The sequence below is a fragment of the Ciconia boyciana genome, chromosome 4 (genome assembly GCF_034638445.1).
Source record: "Ciconia boyciana chromosome 4, ASM3463844v1, whole genome shotgun sequence".
Taxonomy (NCBI): domain Eukaryota; kingdom Metazoa; phylum Chordata; class Aves; order Ciconiiformes; family Ciconiidae; genus Ciconia; species Ciconia boyciana.
Window position 1 is genome coordinate 92,210,698 of NC_132937.1, and position 13,229 is coordinate 92,223,926.

The 13,229-nt window shown below is 34.2% G+C and overlaps 1 protein-coding gene across 1 annotated transcript in view; it reads right to left on the bottom strand.

The window, feature by feature from the left end:
- The window catches only part of SHOC1 (shortage in chiasmata 1), a 60,322-nt gene that overhangs the window by 36,721 nt on the left and 10,372 nt on the right, over positions 1-13,229 (bottom strand). Inside the window, exons 5-9 of the mRNA XM_072860607.1 lie at positions 9,698-9,885; positions 5,497-5,659; positions 3,484-3,586; positions 2,627-2,783; positions 1,173-1,280 (exon numbers count right to left, since the gene is read on the bottom strand). Of these exons, the coding sequence (XP_072716708.1) occupies positions 1,173-1,280; positions 2,627-2,783; positions 3,484-3,586; positions 5,497-5,659; positions 9,698-9,885 (719 nt within the window). The remainder of the gene's footprint in view (positions 1-1,172; positions 1,281-2,626; positions 2,784-3,483; positions 3,587-5,496; positions 5,660-9,697; positions 9,886-13,229) is intronic.

Consider the following 13,229-nt stretch of genomic DNA (forward strand, 5'->3'; position numbering starts at 1 on the left):
CGTCCAGTTTAAATCATATTGAAACTAAGACAAGAAGAGGGGTCTTGGTCTGGAGAAAACTCAAAATTTCTCAAGGATTTTAGTAACTGCTGGATGGAAAACTATCAAGTGAACATGCATGGGAGGATAATACTGCTACTGTCCAATGCAATAATGGATAGACTTTTTCCAAGACAGGATATACATTAGGATGAGAGGTACATGTTTATTCAAGTATTGCCACTCTGCCCAGATCACATCCATTTGTAAATGTCACTCTTTGTGCAGGCTTTTCTGTGTGAAATAAAAGGTGAAAAATGTCACCAGCACAGCCATTTTTCTGCCTCTCTTAGCCAGCCAACATTAAGCTGTGAAAACAGTAGGGCTGGCAAGAATATCCAATATTTTTGAGAAATTACACCTGGAAGCTGAAGAAATAGAACTGAGGTTGAACAGTTAGTCTGAACAGTCAGACACCAAACCTGTCTGTCATTGGTATGCACTGTAACCAGCATGCCTGACTGAGTTTTCAAGCTATTAAAGGTGGGTACGTATAAAGGATTTCCTGATGCCAGCGTAGGAGAAGCCAGGATTCAATGCACACATGAGCAAATATTCAACACTTTCAGTTTATTTCTGTGGAAAACAGCTCTGGTGACTACATGACTTAATTTCTCAGTCACACAGCATTACTGAACCATTTGCAAACCAAAATGTCTGCATGGAATTTTGAACCTCTACAAGTTATACACTCAGTACTTCTCCCTGGATTGTCCTCCATCACCCTCTTTTGAAAGCACTTACATAAGACTTCAACAAACTTTTAACTGTGCCCTTTGACTCCACAATTTTAATCAATCTGCCTGAACTTTACTCTGCCCTCTCCGGGTAGATAAGTTGTCAGATAAAAAAATCTGAAAAGCTAACCAAGTGCAAAAGATATAGATACCACTTGCAGACAAAAGCAACATGAAGGAACTGTAAAGTTGGTTGTGTTTAGCTTTTATAACTCTTGAAAGGAGTATGGCACTTCTACCTGTTTATGGTGCAGGTACAAAATAGCAGATTACACAAAGCAAACATTCTTCTCTTATAACTATATGGTGCATGTACTCCCAAGAACAGAATATGGGGACAATCACTTGAAGAATTTATTTTAAATATCATCCCTTGATTTTTGTAGATCTTCCTACCTGACTCACAGAATTCAAACATACTTCTGCTATTACTGGAGGAAACTTCTTGTGGTACGGGATCGTACTTGGAAATTTCTATTTTGTATGTAATTTCTGCTTTGAGATCTGAAAACAGATTTTTAAAAGTGCCATAAATGAGCCATTTATTCCTTTTTCCTGTCAGAGCAATTTTTTTCTTTTAATCTTTTTATTGAATCTCCATAAATATTGTTATGAAAAATTAGTTATGCTTAGTAGCCCCAAATGCTGTAGCTGATCAGAGCAGTGCTCAGTCTCGTCCCTTAAAGGTGCCAGAAAAAAAAACCAATATTGTACACTCATTATTTGAACTATTCAAAGTTCTTATGACTACAGTGATGTGATTTCTGGAACAAGTAGCTAGCCTAAACGTAGTTTACCAGGAGTTTGTGTATGTAGATTCTCTTGCTACTAAAAAGAACTAAAACAGAACAAAAAAAGAATAATAGGTTGATGTCTATGTACAAAATCCTCAAACCTCTGCAGTGGAGGTTGGGTCATTCAGCTTGGAACATGGCATGTAGGTTGTGATGTACTAAATGTATCAGAGGAATGCACACAAAACTGCCTTAGTCAAATATACACTTTAAAAAAGTTTTGTTCATATCTTCAATAAGAGACTCGATTACTCCAAACTGCTGCCCTACCAGAAACAGAATTCAGCACACACTCTCCACACTCAGAAGCATGAATCTTGCTCCTTTGAGCTGCTTCTGGTCCACCAAAGGTTTGGTTTTCCTCACTTGTTTTCCAAAACCAATACAAACTGGTTTTTTAAATAAAAATAAAAAAATCTCAGGCACCGTCTTTTTCTTTTAGCTACACAAAATACTGTCATAGATATCAATCCAATAGCCAATAAATGTCATTAAAGTTGTACTTATCTGCAGTATAAAAGCATTTAATAACTTTTCTTAAATTCCTTTAAAGAAATTACTACTGTCGTTTAGAATATTCCTGTTATCCATGGAAATATTTAACCCTTTTTTCACAGAAATCTGCTTTCATGTTTGCAATCACAACATAATACAAGCAATTTTTATGGTATGACTGTACTGCATATAATCCTCTTAAGGATGTCTCTGAAAGTAAACTTAATTACAGATAAGAAAACATAACACTAAATTATTATACTGATGGTAGACTGGATATCATGAATCATGGTTCATGTTACTTTTGTTTCAAAGATTACAATGCAGCCATGGATTGAACCAAATGGCAAATAGTTCACTTCCCCTTGGCTACTTGAGGAGACATTTCTAATACTCAGAAATTTGGGTATAGCACAGTCCGTAGTCTGATACAAAGAAATTCTCATTTGATAGGCTGTGATGTAATTCATAAGTGAACTGAATACAAAAGAGCTAGATTGTGTTAAATGTGTGCAAATGAAAGGAAAATCAGGTCAAGCATTTAAGAAAACCAACCCTCACCTTCTTTGATCACCTCTTTGCACATGTCTTCATCAGCCATAGCTTCTGGAGCTAAATTTAACAACTCTTTCAGTTCCAAGTATGATGGAATCTTAACAGAATCTGATCTGCCATTGCTGGGTTTGCAGAACTCTAATTCAACAGGCAACGTGAAATACTGAAAAATATTAATCACAACAGAATGGTAAGTAAATTTCCTTTGATGTTACTGTACAGTCTAAGCTTTTTCAAAATCTGGGAATAGCTTAATTCTAAACCAATCTAAGAGCTTTTAAGAAAGAAGTCATATGACATCTACACAGCATACACAAAGATTTGCTTGATACAGAGAAAAAAAGTGTTATAGCATTTCAGATTGAGTCAGTGGACTATAAAGAACGGATCTGAACTTACAGTTCCCAATCAAGTAAAATCCTCATTTATTTCATTGAAAGTTTTTTTTTTTAATTTTGAAAAATGGAGCAAAAAATAGATTTGACTTCTTTTCAAAAAAGAAGCCAAGCTGGCCCCCCACCATCCCAGAACATGTCTTGGAACTTTCCCTTTCCCATGCACATGTCATGGCTTCCTGTTCTGGTTCATTTTTATTCTTAGTGTAACAGTATCTACATAAAACTGCCAACACATCAGGTCCCAGGAGAAACAGCTAATCAGAGTGGATATTCCCAACAACAGCATCCAAGACTTAAAAAACCACAAATAATACCGGTGTTTTCTAATCTTGGAAATATGAAGACCACAAATATTTGGCAAGTATGAAAAGAATTCAGTACAATGACTTGCAGATGAACAAACACTTATGCATAACATAAGGCAATCACAAATATAATAATTAGTAAGAAACAACATGATGATACCTCTTCATCTTTTACAGATATGGTACAGAAGTTCTCTTTAACCCCCTGCAATTCTTTTTTACTCTCTTGCGTCTCCATTACATTTTGGAAAGTCAAACATTCCCTTTAAAAGATCATAAAATAAAGCAAGTTACTTCTTTGTATTACTTCATATCTAAGACTGAAAGTCTTAGCAGTAGCTTTGATAGCCATATATGTAGCAAAAGTTATATTTTTCTAAATAAGTTACATTTTTCTAAATCTATGCTTTTCTAAGAAAGCAATTCCAAGGGATGCTGTACCAATCTGTGTAATTAACTGAACTTATTTTTCAAGAAATAGTACATCTCTGCATTTATATGCAGAGAACCACTTAATATTGGCACCTGCCTTAAAAAAGTTAGAGAGAAAAAACCCATATTAAAATTATTCATCATCTCAACATGTAAGTCCTGTCATGTAAAAATGCTTTCTGCAAAAGTTGCAGACCTAATCTTCTTCCAATGTGAAGTTTTTTCTGCTATACACAAAATTTCTTTAATCTATAACGTTGACATTATTTACCTTTTTTCACCTTTCATTTCTATTTTCAGGAATCATTCAGCACCAAAGAAGGCAGAGTGTGCTCACTATTAATTAAAATGAAAACTAAAAGTATGTTCCCTGGTTTAACTGACAAACTTTTAAAATGCCAAGAAGTAAAACTCAGGAGTGAGGCTACTACTTGCCTTGTAAAGAAAGCATACAAGCAGAAGAGGGATGAAGATTTTTCAAGTAGAAAGAAAACCTTTCATCAGGCTTGTCCCTCGTGGCCATTACAGGCACGAAATCTATGACTTTTTAGGGGGATAGCTTCCTCATCAGTCCCTGGCACCGCTGTTTTCCTGGAGGAATACTTTAGACTGAAGAGTATAAATTGTTCCACACCTAGCCTTGGGATGCTCACTGAATTTTATCTTAAGCAGAAGCCTGTCTAATTGTATCTCTTTGTCTAAATGCACCTCTCTGTGTGCTCCACTAGGAGATTTGGACTCCCACCTTGACAAGGCTGGTGGCTTTGCGGATGAGCAGGTCAGAGCTATTTCTTTAAAGGTTCACACTAGCATTTTTTTCTCCTGTGACTGGTATTTCTGAAAGTCATTGCAGAATTTGAATCATGTTCTCTTCGCTGGATATTTACAGTACTCACACGTGTACACAGTCCAAGACTCACTGCAAGATCAGGGCTCATGTTTGAAAAAACAGGGAAACAATCCCACTCCTCCCTGTTCTGTTCCTATATAGGTACAGTTAAATCAGTTAAAATCTGCTTTGCCTTGCTTGTGACTCATACAACCCTATCAAGGGCAAAGGAAGCTGTACAAGTCATCCAGATATAGAGTAAACCAGTGCAAAATTTAGCCAGACTTTATGAATGTATGTACACAGATTAATATATTTACAAGATACTAGGCACATTCTGAATATAACATACCTGTTTTAATGTACCAGTTTGTTCAAATTCCTGACATAAGACACCATTCAATTAAATTCAATCAAACTAGCAATGTGAAAGTGAGCAAAACCATAAAAATAATTAATATTTGAACTTGAAGAAATACAATTCAGCAGGGTAAGAGCATGGATTTACTGACAGCATGACTGAGAGGAGAGAAAGAAGGAACATGGAAGCACGTGTAAAATCCTGGCCCAACTAAAATTAGTGGCTTTTTACTGATAGTGAATCAGTCAGTCTGAGGGAGGACCAGGTCCATTAAAATGGACATTTTTTCAGTATTCCAAACCTAAAATCCTGAGCACATTTCACACCTACAGAATGTAAAAATGACCTAATTTCATTTATCCAGTTTTCTTAATGTGTATAAATTTCATCCTATTCATTTTTTCATAAGTAAGAAGAAAAGCTGAAGTCTTTACCTGTTGCAAATATAAATTTACTAAACAGTTAACATACAACAGAAGATGTTAAAATGTTAATGGCATTACACACAGACTATTATTTATGTTTACTATTATACAACAATTTGTAGATACCTGAAAATGTTCTCTTCTGTTAAATTCTGTCCTTCAGAATCTAAAAGGGGATCTTTCACTAAAAAAAACTGTAGTCTGCTCAGAAGCACAGATGAAGTAGGCAGTTTTTTACGAAAAATTTCCAAATTATCAATAAAAACAAGTTCCTCTTCCATACATAAATCTGAAGAAAAATAAGAAAAAATACATTAACAAACAATATAAACATAATAAGAATTCTAAAAATAAAGAGAATTGTTGGCAACTGTTGGAATGCTATAAATGTCAGCAAAACAATAACTACTTTTTACTTTAAATATTTTTATAGGAATAATTATAATTAAATAGGAATTTTAAGCTTTAAATGCAACAAGGCTAGACTTCCAATGGTTCACATGATAAACTTTGGTTTTCTTTTGCTTTTTCTTTTGTCTTATATAACGCCTGTTAAAAAGAAAAGTACTTTCTTTTCGTTCCTTTGTTTGCATTGTAAAGTATGATAAAGGAACTTTGGAGGTAGGTTTTGGCTGAGAACCTTGGTTCAGTGCAATTTTTAGCATAGAAATGAGGCAGTCTCTCCATATACATCTAAACTTAAACGCAGATTCTCTAATTCTGAAGCAACAAAAATTTTATTTACAAAATGAGCAGACAAAAAATATAGGTTACAAATTATTATGATTTCAAGAAAGATGACATTAGGGACCTTAATTTCTTTTGAATTTAGACTACTACTCTCCACGAGACAGAACTGATGCAGTATCACAACTCTATTTGATGCAATCCTTTATATTTGCAATATAATATACACATATACACACACACACATATTATACATATATAATACATATAGAAAGGAAAAGGGAGTTTTTGTTCTTCTTCCTTATTTTTTAAGGAAGAAATTCCCATTCCCACAACCTCCTTTGACTTCCTGGATGACTCCCTACCTGTAATAACCCTCCTTTCCTTCCTAGTGGATGGAAATGATAGATACTGACTATGTTCCCTCCAAACTGTATTACACTGCTAACACAAACAGATCCCCATAAAGAAATCTATCATTTAAAAAATAAATGCCTCATTATAAAATGCCTCTGTTTAATGAGATGAACAGTTCAGGAGAGGCTACTAAAGCTTCGAGTAGCCTATAAAGCTTAAAGTACCTCCAATAAAAAACCTGACATCTTTTCTGATACAATTTACAAAATCCCTGATCTATTATTCTTCCTTTTCTTCAGGCAACCAGGAAAACAAACTAGGAAGCACCTCAATATTCAGGCAAATACTGGTTGCAAAATTAGGTGCTAAAATCAATCAGAAAATAAAGACTGCTTCAATGACATAAATTTGATCATGCTGTCCTCAAATAATATCTCATTTAATTGTTGTTAATTCAAAGAAAACAGGATAACTCCTAACACTAAATCAGGTCAAATAAGGCACAACTTTGCCCTTGATTTGCATTTATTATCCCAATTTAGCTATAGTTTTTATTATTTTTATTATATTCATTTGTATTGTATCTTTTTATTATAAGTGGCTTTAGTACTTAAAGTGTATGAAAAAGGTTTTTTCCAATTAATCTCATTATTCTAATGTGATTCAAATATTTTAATTAGTGCATTTCTTTGTTAATTTTAACACATTTTAACCTCTTAATCCGCACCTCAGAAAAGCATGCCTAAGCAAGAACACACTTATGCATTTACTGAAGTGCCCTCCCGAAGTGGAACAGATGCAATCACATACCTAACTGCTTTCCTAATACAGAATTTTACAACTGGAGCAATAGGTAGAGTTTGAAATTCACAAACGCCAGTGTTTGAAATCCATGCAAAACCAAACTGAGTTGCCACTTTGTGATTTTAGGAAATGCAATTCCACATTTTTTGACATGCTTATTTTTCAGAATTGTAACTAGAATGCAGTATCATCACTTTCTTTGATTCAGTAATTTCTGATCATCAAAGCACTTAAGGAAAGAACTTTCATAGACTTAAGCATGTACTCAAATACTTTATCAATCAGAGGGAGCAAAGATTCAGTTCATGTTTGAATGGCGGTGTCACTGCCAGTGCTATCATCATGGGCTAGTGTAAAGTTAGTGCCCTTCAGCTTAATGGTACAAAGACTGTTGTCATTCCACTGTGAACTCTTTCTCATAACAGACAGCCTATGCAAAACAGAAATGCTATTAACAGCATGCTAAATATTGAAAATTTGTTTGTAATCTAATGTAATTGGGAAGAAGATTAGAACTCTACAGTTACTGACTGAACCAAATTAAGTTTTTAACTTTTCCATTCAAAGTGCTTCATATTTCACAGGTTTTAACTTTCTTACCGTTTTCCACTGCTATAGTCCAGTAATAATTTACTAGCTACATTTTAAATGTGTGCATAACCTATTACACTAAACTTCACAACGTTATTGGAAACTTTTTTGCTTTAAACAAAGACCTTTAAATACTATAGCTCTTAGTAAGTATTATATACATTATTTCTCATATTACACCTCAAAAAGTGAAATGACTGAAGAAATTGCTTTTGTTCTCTGAAAGGAAGAACAGGGTTACATTAACAGAAATAACCATGACACATTTTAATATGCACAAGCTGGTAGAAAAAAACTCCTGCAGTGATAAACCAAGCTATTTAGAATTCAAATATAACCTTCCTCTATTGGAAAAACAGATTTTAAATTATCATTTCAAAGTCTATATAATGTTCTTTCTTAATTTTTTTTCAATACAGGTTAGATAATTGTGTCATATCACCTGTAATATTCCACTTCTAATTATTTTTTATCTATCAGTAAATTTCCATGTTTTCACACTCTCTGTATCTTCATGCCTTTAGTGAAACCTAGTCAGTTTTGTGCTGTTAGCAGACTAGCTGGCATTAATCAGCAGGTTCTCGATGACACAAAACAGCTTGCAAATCTTTCAGAATGGCAGCTTTTAAAAATGTTAGAATTAATATCTCCCTCAAAAGTCAACAGATTTTTGTTAACATCTCCTTCTTTAACGCAAACAGAAAGTTAGAGTTGGCAGTAACACATTGGTTACATGGAAAGATAATTATTGATCTGCTAATTCAATAAACTAGTCACCAGAATAGTGAATAGTTTAATGTTCTCCCATTAAAAAAAAATCCAGTCTCTTTAGCTTGCCTATTTATGTTTGTTTAAGCACAATAATAATCTGTAACTTCAAAAAAATATAAAAAGTTTTACAAAATTTATACTTTTTTTTTTCTTTCAGACTTCTGTCCATGGAAATTTAGCTCTCTTGATTGTTCCTAAGAAAGTAATAGCTAAGACACAGGAAAGCATCTGAATTATTTTTATTCTCTTTGTAAGCACACAATATAGAGAGCTTTATTAATTATTGAAACCTTCTGCCATATGCCACCTAACTTTGAAAAAAAATCAGGTAATTACTTAATCAGATGAATTAAGATTACTGTCTTTCAATTATTAACTGTAATACGCTTGCATTGTTGATATTCCGTTCCTAGTAAATGTTATCTTGTACAATATTGTATCAAGAACCACCTGCCTCCTTTGTGTGACTGTGGAAAAAAGCTTTTAGTAAATGATTACATTACTTTCCTTTTCTAAAGTAATATAAGTGACAAATATAAAAAAAACCCTGTATTGAAAAATAAACCTGATAGTTCAGAATAATAAATGGTAATACAGTTGAATCAAACATTTTCTCAACATTTTGCTTTCTGTGATCAGAATTCATTACATCTATTAAGGCGCTACTAATCATAAAATTTCAGAAAAGACATGGGAACACTACCCAGTTTGAACTATCTTCATCCCAGCAACAAAGCAGAAACTGTTTACTTCTTTCCCTCCTTGACACAGTAAAAGAACGTGCCACAGGGATCTAATTTTATTGAGGTACAAAGGCTCATCAGCATTTTGATCAATGCCTGATAAGACCAGTTATTGTGATATTTTTTGTCACCTGCTGCCATATATTTGATCAGCCTGAAACTTCTTTTGGCTTGCAGCTATCTTGAACTGTCGAGACAAACCCTGCTTCTCCAGGGAATAAATCTCTCTTAAATGGTTATAACTTCTGCAATTGCAAAGGCTGTGATCACCCAAATGATCTCTTCAATGTCTATGGATCATGCACAAAAAATTATGGAAGTTAACAAGAGCTGGCTCCACAAAAACTTAGAAAACAGTGAATTAAACACTTTACCTTGCCATTGTTCTTTAAATTCAGTGGCATAGTCAGTCTTCAAATATTTGTCTTGGGTCGATTCTTCCTGAAAAACATTCTTCGTAAGTAAAAAAGGTCCTTCTATGTCAGTCTGAGAGCAGGGATTTGAACTTGGAATAACTTCTCTTAATTCACTACTAATATGGAACTCAGAGGAGATAGGTTTCCTAAAAAGCAGAAAAAAATAACTGATACTTAAGCTGTTGTAAAAGCACTTTCATAACTTTCCTGACTCCTCAGTGAATTAACAGCACTCAAAAAAGGTACTCTAAGAACTTTAATAATCACTGTATTCACTGAAGAAGATCGGAAATTACAGACTTGTTATCACTATTCACTAGACCCATGGTCAAATTACATGTTTAATTCTTCTCCAAGAAAAAGCCCTTTAAGTTTACCCCCCAGCATTAAATTGAACAAAAGGATAATGGCTGGAAAAAAGCCTCAAACCTATTGACTTACGACAAAAATTTGCTGCTGGGTTAAATGTATAGTCGTGTATCAAAAATCATGCAGAAATTGCAAGTAACTGCAATAAGGAAAAGACAGGACAAATGAAGAAATGAATAATGATGCTAATCTCAATACCTCTATTATTGTCAGGAAAAAACCTGCTTGCCAAATAAATAGCAAAATCATTTGACTACAGGAAAAAAAGTCATAGTCCTGAGCTAATTATGCATCCAGACAAAGTATTTGTGACTGCCAATTAAAATATGGTTGTGTTCATGTTATGTTATCCGTGTGAATTGACTGGAACAATAAACTGACTCTGACTGATGAGTGTTGACATTTCAGAAGAACCCAAATTTTCTGCTCATCTATACTTATTGAACTTAATATTCTCATTTCAGACAACTGATCTCTCAACTGTGCATCTTATTGATTTATTCAGTTTTTTAATAATCCTTTGAATTACACAATCTTGCTATTTGCTAGCCATCTGGAGGTAAATCTCATAAATGGAATCAGCATATGAATGCACCTGTGAATTTTGGTATAGAGCTTCATGTTTAGGCAGCAATAGTGAAGAATCTCTACTATACATCTTAAAAAAAATCAACTATTTTACAACATTTTTTAGTGCAGCTCAAAACTTAATTTTGAAACTACAAGCAGTATAGTTCACAAGCAATAACTACGCAATATTGATAATAATTAATGACCAAACTTTATCATGGCATAAGCCTTTGAAAATCCATGGACCTCTAGAACACTGTGGCAAGTTACACATGGGCCAACTTCACTGAAATCAGTGGGTTTCCCTATAGTTTTATAGACAGATCAGTGAGTTGCTGATTTGAGAAAACATGGGCCAGCCTTTTCCAGAGTCAAGGCCTTAGCAAGGCTGTTCTGGAAAACAGTAAATATTTTAAATGACAGACTACTCAAGTATGGAAACATATGTTCAAGTCATATAGCTATGCTCATACAGTGTTTTGAACACAGAAGGCACTACATTAGATTTAATGTATTTAGCTTCAATTAGTTCTTTACAATATTAAGTTAAACTTTCAGCAATATCTTTGAAACATGGACAGTTGAGTCCCATCTGCCCAAAATAAGCATGGCAATTAAGTGCATGTACTAAGGCTAGTAAGGGGATTTATCCAATTAAGTCATTTGGCAGTTTCTAGGAATTATAGACTCCCTTATCCCCTTTCCTGCCAGGTGTCCTCTCGCCACTGCCTAAGCAGTCTGTGTCTCCTCAGCGTTTTTCTCCCACTCTGTTTTTCTCCCACTTGTTTCTTGTCCTCTTTCTGTTTCTCAGCCTCTCCAAGGAGATATTAGGCTCCCTGGCACTTTGAACCAGTTTTCCCTAATATATCAGTCCACTTCACTGACCTCTTTGATCAGTCATTCACACTTACACTCCTCACTGGCTTACATGAAGAACTTTTAACAAAAAAATCACAAACCCAAAAAACCCAAGTGGACAAGCTTATGTCAAAATACCACGTCTCCTAATCTAGTTACTTAAATTTTTAGACACACAGAAAAGCATAAAAAATCTACACAAAGCCCCTATTCAGTAGCAAAAACTTGTGCCTACTGTTAAAACAGAACAAAATAATCTTCTGATTAGAGTCTTAGAATAGAATGTATTGAATCTTATGATAGGCAATCCAAAGATACTGAACTCAATTACAACCGTATTACATATCAGCACATCTGGGACATACTTTGATAATTATTACGCCAAAGCACACGTAAGTCTAGAATCTTTTAACCAGACAGTTACAGTTTTTTCTTACAGCTCCAGGACTACAGTTCTCCTGTGAGCCATACCCAGCAGTGAACACTATACTCCAGAACGAATGCCTACCATTGGTTTAAATGACAACAGCAGAACTTTAGTGCTTGTTTCTAACCAGTTTTGAAAAGATTACAACATCTTGCTTATTTCCTGTCACCTGTCATTTTGAAGATTAGAAACAAATTAGTGTTATCTATAAATTTACTTGTCAAGCTATTCAATCCCTGTTCCTTACTAAAGGTAAATCTATTGAAAAACATTTACTGTAGGTCAAGTTTTAAATATCCAAAATAAACCACCTACCACATTTACTGCTCATTCCTATCTCTTTTTTGTGCATGTCTTGCTTTGCAAATACATGGCAGTATATTACGTTCCTTACCAGGAATACTTATAATGACTTGTGGTGAATTATGTGTATTAATACTCCTTAGTCCTACTCACAGGGAAACCACTATCCTAAAATATCTGGGTTACTTAGATTCTCTTTGCTTACCCTAAACAGAATGCAAAGCACTTTAAGAACCTAAAGCACAAACACATCCTTTCCTCCTAAGTTTAACTCCTTGCTCCTTATTTCCTAGTCTCACTCCAATTTTTCACTGGCACACAGGCTAAGCCCACTTCATTTTGAAATACCTTAAGTTAAATCATCTCAAATTTTCTGTAACTGGAGTCTAATACATGCACTCATTTCCTCAGATTTATCTAGATGTTGTGACTAACAAGTGCTAAAGCAACAGGTAAAAGTAAATGCTGTTTGGTCCAATAAACTTCCTCATTCTTGGCATTTAGTATCCCTTGAGATGGCATCTAACTGACTCTTGGATTGCTCACTGTTGATATCTAAACCACACTGTGTCTTTAGAACAACTTCTTCGGGAATTTCTTTTTCTGTTACTGTTATTAGTCTAGACAATGTTTTGGGTGATATCTTTGAGTGTGTTTTGCAGCATCCTTATAACATCTATCACTCTCTGAAGGTGCAAAGATGATTATATTACATATAATAGTCTTATTTTTTTACTGAAGATGCAGAATATAATTTCAATTGTTCTTCAGTGCAGCTTTCAGCATTAATCTAAACCTATAGTTCAAGCTCATTATAAGGCAGAATAATTTCAGATGCAATTAATTTTGTAATTACGTTTTTGTCATAAAATCTCAGAATCTACTTCATTTTCTTTAAAAATGCAGTGGTGTACTGGTTACATTGATGGATGCTGGACTGAATTAAAACCTGAAAATTCTTGC